At 45.4% G+C, this 14215-nt stretch overlaps 1 protein-coding gene across 2 annotated transcripts; it reads left to right on the forward strand.

Moving 5' to 3' along the window:
• Positions 1–974: 974 nt before the first annotated feature.
• Positions 975–13130, forward strand: LOC134205764 (uncharacterized). Of its 2 annotated transcripts, none has more exons than XM_062681337.1 (3): positions 975–1724; positions 2060–2416; positions 10796–13130. In XM_062681337.1, the coding sequence occupies exons 2-3, from the start codon at positions 2356–2358 to the stop codon at positions 13012–13014; spliced, it is 2280 nt and encodes a 759-aa protein (XP_062537321.1). In that variant the 5' UTR covers positions 975–1724; positions 2060–2355; the 3' UTR covers positions 13015–13130. The 2 variants fall into 2 exon arrangements, with proteins under 2 accessions (XP_062537321.1, XP_062537322.1); XM_062681338.1 differs by having other exon boundaries at positions 975–1574.
• The last annotated feature ends 1085 nt before the right edge of the window (positions 13131–14215 follow it).

The following is a 14215-nucleotide window of genomic DNA, read 5'->3' on the forward strand; positions in this document are numbered from 1 at the left end:
CCTTTCTATCACCAAATTACTTCAAATTATCCTCAAAACTTGTAATAATTTTCGATTTCTGTCTTTTTTGTCTTAGTTGTGGAACTTCACATTTCGGAAGTAGTCTTATTTCAGCCAAAGATACGGATTTGACATCAGAACTTGAAGATTCACATGCGTACTCTTGCCCAACCCGTTCCCAAAATTTAATCTAGTAATAGTTTTGACTTCTTGGAAAACCAACCGCATTGGTGTTCAGCACCATAAACCGCTCTATACAATAGGTTATCGAAATGGTATAATGTTCACCTGATTGAACGTATATATGGTAATGAAATACTAGTTGCGAAAACACAATTATTTTTAGCAAAATGACCAAAAAATTATCTAACTCCATATCTCCCTTGTTGTTTATTCAAATCGTTCACAATTACACATGATAATAGTTGGCCAGAATACCTGTCAAACTGATGCAGTGCTGCTAGTTTATCTTTTTTTATTACTTCAAAAAATCGAAAACGTACTCTTACCCCACGCGCACTCTTGCCCCACTCTACTCTATGGGTGATTCAATTCTCACCATTTAAGTCAGTTCCCAGGCATATCGTAGAAGCAAAGGAAAGCTTATCAACACTCATTCAAAAAGCAGGGTTGTGTATAAATACTATAATATACGAAAATAAGAATTATCAAAATTTTATTTCGTTTTATAAATCAACGCATTATTCTGCTTGCCGAGCCGGTACAAATGAGGTATCATGCGTCTCCATTGGATTACTCTTATTTGCATAGATACTTCACCTTACATACCATGTAAATAAATCAATTTCCTTTCAACCACACGTGCAGTACATGTCTGGTCAGTGGCCACCAACCGTGTTTTCGTATACATTTTCATAACTGCTGCCTTTACTCACTACCCGACAAAACACGACCATCAATAAGCCCTAGAAAAATGTGCTTCCATCGCTAGTCACGCTGTGTAGTGTCTCGTGTCCGGTCATGGTCCTGCAGGACTCAAAACATAAAACTTTGTATAGCCAACATTCTGGTTGTCCACCTCGTACCAGTCCTTAGAGCAAAAAATCGAAACAATTCGTCAATGACAATTAGTAACACTTGTGTCCACCGTACTGTCGACAGTTTTCCCATCATCGCCTGTAAGTGTGTCGTCGTTCGCCAGTGAGATTAATGAGTACTTAACAACTTTTCATCTGAGCACATCATCTCACACATAGAAACACAGGCTCCACCGGAGAAGCTTGTTTAGTGTCCCTGAAGTGTGATACCGAGAAAAAGATAGTCACCACTGGACCGGGCCACACGTCCACCTCGGAGCAAAAAATAAAATAATGTGACAGAGAGTCTCATCGCCACTGACTGCTGCTGGGCAGCAGCGCTGCTCAGGGGGAGATAATGAAAGAATAACAGTTTCCTTCCAACTCCCGGAGCTAGATCCGAGGGAACCGACACATTTTTTCTGCCCCAACTTGTGTCCAAGCAACGACGACGCGACGTGTTGACGGAGGAGCAAACAAATTAAATCTTCAGGCTACCGCTCTGTCGGGTGGTGGTGGTTCACTTGGCGGATATCGGTGAAGTAACGTGACAGTTTTCCTCTATAATTGCAGACGGTGATGTTTTCAGGGGTCAGTCCCTTAGGGCTGGAAGGATTGCGTGAGTTGTGTACGCAAACGTTTGAAAAACCTGTAGCATGCATAATGTGCCGGTTACTCGTCATAGGGGTATGAAGTATTTTCAATAAGTTCTGTTTTGGTGAAACGAAGTTGTTCCAACGCAACAAAGAACACGATTACAATAATTCAAATTAGAATACAAAAGACATATAAAAGTGATTCTCAGCTAAAAGCAAAAGGATTGTCAGTTGAATGTTGGTTTGCCTCACAAAACTTTAGAACAAATTCGTACGCTTTGTAAATGAAGACTTTGCATTTGCATTTGATGTCGAATTATTTAAATTTACTAATCATCACAATTATCACTCGAACACGCGCGTTGTTGTAGTTGTAAATTGTTCTGATTCGATTCACAATATTTATTTAAAAACCTCAAAACCTAGACTCGTTTCGTTCCGCAATCATCGCGGATACCCTCATTTGTCCATCTTAATGTGATTAGTGGCAAACCACCACCACCAGCCAGCCAGCCAGCTAGCGCGCGGACGGAGAGCGCACATGAAAACTGTGAGTAAGACGTCGCCGTCGCCGTGCTGGAATATGGCAACGGCCTTGGGGAGCTGTGAACAATCGGACGTGAAACAGTGCGCGCGAAAGAGTGTTGCAGGAGTGGATTAATTAGCATCGCCGCGGCGTAGAAACGGTGTGACAGCCTGCGATCTCCTGAAGAGTAGTTTCGATGCAACCGGTCGGATGCGGTGGAAGGTGCAGTACGGATAGCGCTATGGATTTCATAAAAAGTAAGAACGGTGACAATTACTTACGAACGGGTGTGGTGCTTGGTGCAATAATTTGATTAACTGTCTCGGTAGAATGTGGAGAGTGCGGTGGCATTTGGTGCTTTGTAGAACTTCTGCAGGTGCTTCTGAGCTTATTACAACGAAGTAGTGATTTACGCTTGAACATTTTCGTTTTGTCTACATCTGGATAGTTGTGGTGGTGAATCCATGGTGTCGTTTTAATTATTAGATATTTTCATTAGTAATATAATGTTAAACATATTAATTCTCTTCGCTTAGTTTTTTTACTGTTTCTTGAATACTTTTGTAGTATGTTTGATATACATGATATGTCTGATGGCTGTTTGGTTTGTAATGTCAGTTTTTTTATGTGCACTCAAATGATGTACTTTAGAGGATATCTCTAAATTGTATTATCTTTGTGCTCAAATTGAACGCGGGAGTTTCATGGCTGATTGGAATAAAAAAAACGTAAAAAACGTAAGCTCACAAACAAATATTGCAATAAAAGCAGGCAAAGTTGTAAAGTCTCATACAATATTTGGTCGGGATTCAGCCAAATCGCAACAAGCGCCACCAAAAAAATACCCATTTTCTGACCAAGATTTTGTTTAGCAGATTTAATTGTTCGCAAATAATATCGAATAGCCTTCTACCCCATAACTGAGGATATCCCACAACAAATGTACGTGTAGATTGATATGAAATGATTTCCATTTTCCTTGTACGAACAAAATACTACACGTCAGTCAAAGACCGCTTGGTGTGGTTTTGCTGAACCCCGACCATTTGTACAAGAATCTAGCATTTTTGCATATGCCCAGTTCTTATACAGGTTTTGGTAGGTTCTAATACAACATTATTAGAAAATCTAACATTCACCGGTTGGGTGTAATCCTGAAGAATATTGCCATTTAGCTTGAGAATGAGGATTGGCTTGAAAAACAAACTAGAAGAACATTTCAAATGACCTAATAAATCAGTTTGCGAATCTTGTTCATTTTTGGTCTGTTTGTGTGCTTCGACAGCATTTGATTCATGTGAAATTTATTGGTTTTCCTATATTGATGACAACCCTAGTAACATTTTGGTTTTATGCTAGTTTTATAACACTCTTGAAGAGTAAATTATGGTCTTCAAGAGCGTTATAAAACTTTTAATGTTTCTTGGGAATTACATGTAATAACTCTGTACCACAAGTTGCTCGAAACGTGAGATGGGCATGTTTGGGTCTGCATATACTATGATATGTATTACTTGGTTTCTCAAAGAACGAAGATCATTTGTCATGGAACCCGAGAGTTGGTCTCAGAACATGCTTGTCAACGACTATGCCAAGACGTGAAAAAAAGTTTGTGCATCGTTATTTGTGTCGGCCGGATCAATGAAATGTTGCTTTGAAGCACTTCGACAACACTGCAGTAATTCGCCTTACGAAAGCCGTAAGGCGCATCGGTTGAAATACCAACAAACTCGCGGACGTCGTTATTCTCAACTGTAATTATTGAAAAGGATGGTGAGAGACGACCTTGGCCAGAGGGGAAATTAGAAGTGAGGTGTAACGACCAATAACGATGCAGTTTACTTGAGATAGTGTTTCAGAACTGTAGTTATCCAGCAACCTGAGAGCTCCCGGGTGAAATAAAAATCTTGATTAGCGCGTCTGAAGAAGACCCATCAGCAGTGCACTTTTATTGTTATGCTATTGTCCAAAATCATGGATAATGGTAAAATACACGATTCGTGGCGGTGATCCAGTTGAAAAAAAAATTCTGGCGATTAATCGCCGAAAGGGTCGTTTGGCCGAAAGGGCGGTTTGGCCGAAAGGATCATTTGGCCGAAAGGGTCATTTGGCCGAATGGGTCATTTGGCCGAAAGGGTCATTTGGTCGAAAAAGTCATTTGGCCGAAAGGGTCATTTGGCCGAAAGGGTCGTTTGGCCGAATAGGTCATTTGGCTGAAAGGGTTGTTTGGCCGAAAGGGTCGTTTGGCCGAAAGGGTCATTTGGCCGAAAGGGTCGTTTGGCCGAAAGGGCCGTTTGGCCGAAAGGATCATTTGGCCGAAAGGGTCTTTTGGCCGAAAGGGTCTTTTGGCCGAATGAGTCATTTGGCCAAAAGGGTCATCTGGTCGAAAGAGTCATTTATCTGAAAGGGTCATTTGGCCTAAGGGATCATTTGGCCGAAAGGGTCGTTTGGCCGGAAAGGTCGTTTGGCTGGAAGGGTTGTTTGGCCGAAAGGGTCGTTTGGCCGAAAGGGTCATTTGGTCGAAAGGGTGATTTGGCCGAATGGATCATTTGTCCGAATGAGTCATTTGGCCGAAAGGGTCATTTGGCCGAAAAGGTCATTTAGCCGAAAGGGTCATTTGGCTTTCTTCTTTATTTCTTCCTTCTTACTTTCTTCTTTTTTGCTTCTTTCTTCCTTCTTTCATGCTCCTTTCTCTCTTCTTTCTTCCTTCTTCTTTCTTCGTTCCCTCTTTCTTCTTTCTTTCTTCCTTGTTTCTTCCTTTTTTCGTCTTCCTTCTTTCTATCTTCCTTCCTTCTTCCTTCTTTCGTCTTCCTTCTTTCTATCTTCCTTCCTTCTTCCTTCTTTCTTCCTTCTTTCTTCCTTCTTTTTTCATTCTTTCGTCCTTCTTGCTTCCTTCTTTCGTCCTTCGTTCTTCCTTCTTTCTTCCTTTTTTCTTCTTTCTTTCTTCCTTCGTTCTTCCTTCGTTCTTCCTTCTTTTTTCCTTCTTTCTTTCTTTTTCTTCCTTCTTTCTTCCTCCATTCTTTCTTTTTTTTCTCTTCTCTTATTCTTTTTTTTTGTCTTTCTTTCTTCATTTTTTTCCCTTCTTTCTTCCTTCTTTCTTCCTTTTCTCCTGTCTACCATCTTCTTTCTTTTTATCTTCTTTCTTTTTTCCTTTACTCTTTTTTCTTCCTTTCTCTTCTTTCTTTCTTCCATCTCTTTTTCTTCTTTTCTCATATTTATTCCTTCTTTCTTATTACTCACTTCTCACTTCTCACCTCTCACTTCTCACTTCTCGCTCCTAACTGCTCTCTTTTCCCTTCTTAGTTCTCACTTCTCACCTCTCACTTCTTAGCGTTTTACTTCTCACTTCTCATTTATCGCTTCTCACTTTTCATTTCTCACTTCTTACTTATCACTTCTTACTTTTCATTTCTCACTTCTCACTTCTTAGTACTCAGTTATCACTTCTCACTTCTCACTTTTCACTCTGGGTTGTTCAACATTTATGTCTTAGATCAGCGATTCTCAACCTTTTTCTTGAGAGGTACCCCTTCGAACTTTTGCATTAATTGATGTACCCCCTCTTGAAAGTAGGCTTCCAAGCCGTTGGAAAGATTAATTCCGAGCCCTTTGAAGGGAGACCTCCGAGCCTCTTGTACGGACCTTCTGAATCTCTTGAAAGTAGGCTTCCACGCCTCTTGTTGAGAGGCTTTGCATATTGAAAGGATGCTTTGAAGCCTCTTGAAAGTACGCTTCTGAGCCTCTTTGAAGGTAGAATTCCGTGCTTCTTGAAAAGAGGGTCCCGATCCTCTTGAAAAGAGCTTTCCGAGTCTTTTGAAAGGAGTCTTCCGAGTTTTTTGGAAGGAGTCTTTCGAGCCTCTTAAAAGCAGGCTTCCGGGCCTCTTAAAAGGAGGTTTACGAGCCACTTGAAAGCAGGCATCTGAGCCTTCTGTGAAGAGCTTTCTGAGCTTTTTGAAAAGAACCTTCCGGATATCTTAAAAGGAGCCTTTTGAGTTTTTTGAAAGAAGGCTTTCGAACCTCTTAAAAGGAGGCTTTCAGGCCTCTTAATACGAGGCTTCCGGGCTTCTTGAAAGCAGGCATCCGAGCGTCTCGATAAAAGGCTTCTGAACCTCCTGTAGAGAATCTTCCTAGACTCTTGAAAGGAGCTTTCCGAGCCATTTGAAAGGAACCTTCCGAGCCTCTTAAAATAAGGCTTCCGACCCTCTTAAAAGAAGGCCTCCAAGCCTCTTGAAAGGAGGCTTCCAGGCCTCTTGAAAGGAGGCTTCCAGGCCTCTTGAAAGGAGGCTTCCAGGCCTCTTGAAAGGAGGCTTCCAGGCCTCTTGAAAGGAGGCTTCCAGGCCTTTTGAAAGGAGGCTTCCAGGCCTTTTGAAAGGAGGCTTCCAGGCCTCTTGAAAGGAGGCTGCCAGGCCTCTTGAAAGGAAGCTTCCAGGCCTCTTGAAAGGAGGCTTCCAGGCCTCTTGAAAGGAGGCTTCCAGGCCTCTTGAAAGGAGGCTTCCAGGCCTCTTGAAAGGAGGCTTCCAGGCCTCTTGAAAGGACGCTTCCAGGCCTCTTGAAAGGAGGCTTCCAGGCCTCTTGAAAGGATGCTTCCAGGCCTCTTGAAAGGAGGCTTCCAGGCCTCTTGAAAGGAGGCTTCCAGGCCTCTTGAAAGGAGGCTTCCAGGCCTCTTGAAAGGAGGCTTCCAGGCCTCTTGAAAGGAGGCTTCCAGGCCTCTTGAAAGGAGGCTTCCAGGCCTCTTGAAAGGAGGCTTCCAGGCCTCTTGAAAGGAGGCTTCCAGGCCTCTTGAAAGGAGGCTTCCAGGCCTCTTGAAAGGAGGCTTCCAGGCCTCTTGAAAGGAGGCTTCCAGGCCTCTTGAAAGGAGGCTTCCAGGCCTCTTGAAAGGAGGCTTCCAGGCCTCTTGAAAGGAGGCTTCCAGGCCTCTTGAAAGGAGGCTTCCAGGCCTCTTGAAAGGAGGCTTCCAGGCCTCTTGAAAGGAGGCTTCCAGGCCTCTTGAAAGGAGGCTTCCAGGCCTCTTGAAAGGAGGCTTCCAGGCCTCTTGAAAGGAGGCTTCCAGGCCTCTTGAAAGGAGGCTTCCAGGCCTCTTGAAAGGAGGCTTCCAGGCCTCTTGAAAGGAGGCTTCCAGGCCTCTTGAAAGGAGGCTTCCAGGCCTCTTGAAAGGAGGCTTCCAGGCCTCTTGAAAGGAGGCTTCCAGACCTCTTGAAAGGAGGCTTCCAGGCCTCTTGAAAGGAGGCTTCCAGGCCTCTTGAAAGGAGGCTTCCAGGCCTCTTGAAAGGAGGCTTCCAGGCCTCTTGAAAGGAGGCTTCCAGGCCTCTTGAAAGGAGGCTTCCAGGCCTCTTGAAAGGAGGCTTCCAGGCCTCTTGAATGGAGGCTTCCAGGCCTCTTGAAAGGAGGCTTCCAGGCCTCTTGAAAGGAGGCTTCCAGGCCTCTTGAAAGGAGGCTTCCAGGCCTCTTGAAAGGAGGCTTCCAGGCCTCTTGAAAGGAGGCTCCCAGGCCTCTTGAAAGGAGGCTTCCAGGCCTCTTGAAAGGAGGCTTCCAGGCCTCTTGAAAGGAGGCTTCCAGGCCTCTTGAAAGGAGGCTTCCAGGCCTCTTGAAAGGAGGCTTCCAGGCCTCTTGAAAGGAGGCTTCCAGGCCTCTTGAAAGGAGGCTTCCAGGCCTCTTGAAAGGAGGCTTCCAGGCCTCTTGAAAGGAGGCTTCCAGGCCTCTTGAAAGGAGGCTTCCAGGCCTCTTGAAAGGAGGCTTCCAGGCCTCTTGAAAGGAGGCTTCCAGGCCTCTTGAAAGGAGGCTTCCAGGCCTCTTGAAAGGAGGCTTCCAGGCCTCTTGAAAGGAGGCTTCCAGGCCTCTTGAAAGGAGGCTTCCAGGCCTCTTGAAAGGAGGCTTCCAGGCCTCTTGAAAGGAGGCTTCCAGGCCTCTTGAAAGGAGGCTTCCAGGCCTCTTGAAAGGAGGCTTCCAGGCCTCTTGAAAGGAGGCTTCCAGGCCTCTTGAAAGGAGGCTTCCAGGCCTCTTGAAAGGAGGCTTCCAGGCCTCTTGAAAGGAGGCTTCCAGGCCTCTTGAAAGGAGGCTTCCAGGCCTCTTGAAAGGAGGCTTCCAGGCCTCTTGAAAGGAGGCTTCCAGGCCTCTTGAAAGGAGGCTTCCAGGCCTCTTGAAAGGAGGCTTCCAGGCCTCTTGAAAGGAGGCTTCCAGGCCTCTTGAAAGGAGGCTTCCAGGCCTCTTGAAAGGAGGCTTCCAGGCCTCTTGAAAGGAGGCTTCCAGGCCTCTTGAAAGGAGGCTTCCAGGCCTCTTGAAAGGAGGCTTCCAGGCCTCTTGAGGAGGCTTCCAGGACTCTTGAAAGGAGGCTTCCAGGCCTCTTGAAAGGAGGCTTCCAGGCCTCTTGAAAGGAGGCTTCCAGGCCTCTTGTAAGGAGACCTTCGAGCTGCATGGAAGAATGGCCATTCGGCCTAATGACAAATCGGCCTAATGACCCAGGGGGATTGTCGGTAAGTTCCGTTCGTCGAGCAATGGGGGCGAGCTTCGGGCTGGACGATTTTTTGTGGAAGCTTTCTAGCGGATTTTGCCGAACTCCGCGCGTTTCGGGCAGGCCTTCGTGGTGGCTCGGTATTTTCCCCACAGTTGGCACACTTGGGGTCAGCCTCTTCCATTTGCTCGCACTTGTCAATGCCGTGGTCTCCGCCGCACCAGGTGCATTCCGCGTGCAATGGCCGAAGCGGAGACAGCTCATGCACTGCGTCACGTCGCGTCACGATACACGGGCTTGTACTTTGTCCACTTGACCACGGTGCAGTTTATGGCCTTGATTTGCTTGAGGTCCTTCAGCGTGGTAGTACCGTGCTCCAGGTGCACCAGGTACAGCTGATCACGGTAAGCCCGGGAAGTGTCATGCCGACGAAGTTTGTAAATATTTGTCGGCTTCAGACAACTTCCATCCGAAGCTTCCTTTAGCTCCTTTTCGTCCTCGTTGTCGAGGCCACGCATCACGACTTTAAGGGGTTTGTTCCCGGGGACGTCGTGGGTGTAAAACTGGAAACATTTCGCATTCGGGTACTTTAGCACCTTGTCGAAGTGAGACCTTCCCTCGGTCATTAGTTTCACACCTTCGACGCACAGTCGAAAGGTGCACTTCAGGCCCCGGGCGATCAGTTTCCGGAGGTCGGGGCGAAGGTCCGACGGGTCCCCTTTCACGAAAATTGGCGGGCAATTCTCCTTCCGCTCTGGTGATTTATCGTGGAACAGAGGTTGTTAACTCTTCCGTTTCTTCGTGGTACCCAGCCGGCGTCACCATTCTCGAGCGAGGAGTACGTGTTGCTCAAGAGAAGCTTTTCACTTCCCTCGTCGGAAGAAACCTCTTTCGATAGACGCTATCGCGTTCATAACGCCAACGCGACGAAGCGGAAACGTAAACACAGCGAACGAGCGAGAAAAAACTCTTGGAAAAAATGCGCGAGCAAAAAGCACGTCCGTACGCGCTGCTGTCACACACTGGAATGAAACGGTAGGTCACAAGCCCGTAACTTACATCATTCTGATGTCCGTGTTGGGAATGCATGAACGGGATTGGTTGGTTCGGATATGTTTACCGTGTATGAGACGAATTGATATTTTCAATAGTTTATCTAAAATAATTAAAACTTTCAATGAAATTGACAAGTTGCTGGAGAGTTTCCGAGTCGAGTGATTTTTAAATCTCAAAAATCCATCAAAAGATAAGGGCTATATCAAAGTTTAAAACATTACATGATTTGGTGACGGTCCCCAATTTTAGATGCTGTTTTGACACCCAGTACCTTCGGGTAAGACGTTGTCCAACGTCAAATGACGACTAAGAATCTTTTACACCGATGTCCAATTCGCACTACAAACGGTTTTAAAATTCCATCATATGAACTACCGAATTTTGGCTTTTTGTAAATTTGCGGTAGCTGGTTATAATTGGATAAAACAATCAATAGGTTAATGGAAGAAGCAAATTTTAAATTCCATCATCAAAAATGTTATCAAAATCTGTTCTACAGAGAGCTTATTGACACCAATAATTCAATAGATCCAATTCAAAATTTAGGATTGATTCTCAAAATCCGGCATCATATAATCTGCATTCATCACATAAGAATTCCTCATTTCATCAAACTTGGTCACTGTCACAAAGAAATTCCACTGATCCATCGCTTAAAACTTCACAACTCATTTATCACTACGCTGCTGAAACTGATTCTGTGTCAACTCTATCTCACCCAAACATAAATAGAGCGACGGCGAACGCACCCGTGAACCGTTTAGCTTGGCTCCGAATGATACCAACCGGCCCGCAGAAACAAGCAAAATCAATTTAAGGATTCAATTAAAACTTTTTCGCTTTGCAGTCGTCAGGTCCCAAAAAGCGGAGCACCTCCAAGGTGAGGTCCGTTTTTCGGTTAGTAGCTTGTCGTCGTCGTCGCCGCCGCCGGTTGCACTAAAGAGCAACGGCATTTGAGCTTCCTTAAATTGAAGTTTGTAGTTTCGTTCGTGCACCCGTGCCACTTTATGCTTTCACCTTTCGCAGGTGCTCCCCGATGCAGGGGTGAAACAATTTAACCCTTGGTTGACCAAGGGATCCAATTAAAAATTAACTCAACCACGTTTCATTTTCCCCTCGCTTTTACTTACAGGTCTTTTGCCTCCGCTGAAATTCCCAAAGTTCCGAAAAATCAAACAATGGAATGGTGCCTCGATTCTGAATCTGAGCCAGCTGACGAGTCTGCCGTCGCGCACCAGGAACGTCGGAACGGTGGCCTCGGTGGCGACTCCGACGTCGTCGTTCTCACGTTCCGGCACGAGTTCCACCGTGGCGTCGATTTCCAACGGGACGAAGGGGCACGCAAGAAGAAGATCGGACATTTCGATTATTTCGGCCACGGTACCGACCGTGACCGGGAACGGGAACTACGGTCTGTACGCGTTGAAGTGCGACCGGAATGCGGCAAAGCGAGGGATTTTGCTGAACCTGCCGAGGAAAATTACGGCGGTGGTCGGTGGCGAGGGGTCACTTAGCGGAAGCTACCAGTCGGAGGAGATGGTCCACGAGAAGTTCTCGCCGTGCAAGAGGGTTGTGGAACCGCCGCCGAGGAGGAAGAGAATGAAGAAGAGGATGCAGCAGCAGCAACGGCAGCAGGAGAAAATGGAGATCTATTGTGGAGATCGATTGGTGGAAAGGAATCGTAGCGAGCTGTATAGGATTGCAGAACGAGGATCGAATGAGAAATTGGATCAAGCGGAGATAAGAAAGCCGACTAAAGAGGCATTATACAGTGCAAGAAAGACTCGGTCGGTGGATAACATACTGGCGTTGAAAAAGTATTACCCGGGGGAGGGTGAGGAGAGCGATAGCGATGCAGAGCAGGTTCGTTCCTTGAAGGTAACGAGAAAACGGGAATGGAGAGGGAACAAGGGGTTAAAATACAGTGAAAGTATGGAAAGTGATTCGGAGGAAGTTGAAAAGAGGAAGAACCTTGTGCACGGTCGATTGAAAAAGGCTAGCGATTTCTCGATTGAAAACAATTCTGATGAAATTGAGGTTAGGTTCAAGCGGAATGGCAGTACGGAGAGTGAAGATGTGTCGAAGTCGGTGGCTCTTCCACTACCGAGCAGAGTCACAGTACTGCGACAGGAAGGAGTCAAGCCGGAGATAAAGCCAAAGGTAGTGATGCCAAAACTTTCGGAAAGTCCTCCGAAAAAAGTGGAGAAATTTGTAAGCTCCAAGGATTTTGCTGACAATTTTAAACCGTTGGCCTCAGTGTTACATGATTCGATTAAAAGCACCGATCTAAAACGCAAATGGATTAATGATTTTCTCTCTGAAAGTGACGACGAACCCGTGAGACATAATCAATCCGTGGTTTTGAAAAGTCAGCATTCAGTAGAATCACTGACGAAAAAGTTTGAAATGGTCGACAGGTTTGATCGACAACTTGCAGCCCTCGAATCGGGCAAAAAACTGATGTGCAATGAATCAGATGACAGCATCAATATTTTCAAAAAGACCAATGCTGATTTCGACGAGTTTGACAAACTGTTCAACGAAGGTAAATCGTTGAGGGGGCTCGGTAGCGTCAAGAAGACCGTCACCGTCAGCGAGCAGATTACCTACATCGATCAACACAAAACCAATCAACTGCGCTACTCATCATCGTCGATGGACTCGGACGTGAAGGAAATACCGATTCCTCCGCCCCTTCCACCGCCAGTGGCCACGAAGGTAACGGACGGAGCCACCCTACCGAAGAGTACCGTCAAGATACAGGACTACTACGACAAGAAGCTTCAGCGCGTCCGGTACGTCTCGTCACCATCGCCATCGCGATGCTACGACGAAGACTCGTCCACCGAGCGGACCGAAGCGGTCAACAATAATATAGTGCTTCCTTTAAGTATAATCAATCGTACTATTGTAGACAACCGTATTACTACTGAGCAAGTGCCAACAAGTGCAAAAGCAGTAGCCCAAGAAGAACCTAGCGCTAACGAGGCGAATCAAAACATCTACCCAGAAACCTATAACCAATCAGCTAATAACGATCATATCCCGTATAATCTAGAAGATACCGACAACCCTAGTTATGTCGGACATAATCAAGCAACTACCAATAGTAGGGACAGTCTTAGTCATAATGTTTTTATCGTGGGTGAAACTTTCAAGCGAAGCGAGAAGACCACCGGCGGAGATCCGGTCAAGCGTTACGTCAACTACAAGTTCGATGACTACTGTAAAATCGATCGGGGAGAAACGGTGCGGAGTCCACCAACGGTACCCAAGGGTCCATCGAGAATCTTCAACCTCAATGACTTTCACGACAGTTGCTATAATGAGGAAGGGGTTGTCATCATATGAAGGACTGCCGTTGGGAATTCGATTTCATATTTGGCTCCAGAACGAGTTGTTTGTGTAGGTAACTGTGGAGTGACACCTAGGGCGAGTGACCACGTTTTAATAAATATATTACTTATTTAAGCAAAGGGAGAGATTTTAGTTTTCATCAGAATTGGAAGAAATTGCTTGCGTGGTGGCACTATGTGCCATGAAATCTGTCCGTCGTAGAGCAAGTTTGGCCGTTAATCTAGTCCCGAGACAGCTTCCATTAAGGTAAGTACTAACAAGTAATTACGAAAAAAAAATCCACCGTTCGAATGCTCTCCTAGATGAAGTACAGACGTAGATTTTAACGCTGATAACGGTGAACAGAACACACAGATGAGCTTGGCTTTCAGCGTTTCCTCGTTTGTTTTCGTTTAGCCAGTGCTTCTTCCCCATTACCGGGAGCAACAAAACTGGAAATGTGGGTTAAGGGTAAAGTTTTGCTGAAATAAATTTGCCGACGCGAAAACAACGACAGAACTTTCCTAGACTTGTGTGCTTGTGTCGCTGGGGCTGTAGCTTGGCGTATTCGGAAGCATATGAGCTGGGGCAACTGTGGAATGGCCTAATTATACTTATCCGGAAATAATGAAGAAGTCAAAATGAAAGAATGATAAGAAGTTTTTGTTTGTTTTTATTTTGTTTGTTGAAAGGTGTGTAACATATTTTAATTCATACACAAATTCAAGTCATTAGAAGTTATTCAATGATTGGTTTGTAATATCATGCCAATTTATGACAGAATCTTGCATGGGCTTGTAGCTCACGGTGACTAAAACAGGTCCTTATCTCATCCAATACTACGCTAGTTTTTCTTTTCTGTGGCCACTGTTCAAAAGGGTGCTGAAGGAATTGAACTGGTCCTTCACCCCAAATACTCTTCTTGTTGAAGAATGGCCCAGACCCCCATTTGGGTTCAGCTTAGATGAGACACAGTGCCATTCCTGGAGATCAGATTTCTCCAGAACCTCACCGACACTGAAAGCAACGAATGGTCGGTATCTTCGAGGGTCGAGGTCGAGGTTTATCCAGCCAATCATGACCTCCGAATCACTCCAAAAGCATTGTTTTTAATCGACAGAGAATGTTTTTTTGAGAATGAATTTTGCGAGTCGCACACCCAATACACCAGTCATAAATTCTAGACGAGGAATGGTCATAGACTTTGAAGGGGCTT

This window comes from Armigeres subalbatus, chromosome 1 (assembly GCF_024139115.2).
Source record: "Armigeres subalbatus isolate Guangzhou_Male chromosome 1, GZ_Asu_2, whole genome shotgun sequence".
Lineage (NCBI taxonomy): Eukaryota > Metazoa > Arthropoda > Insecta > Diptera > Culicidae > Armigeres > Armigeres subalbatus.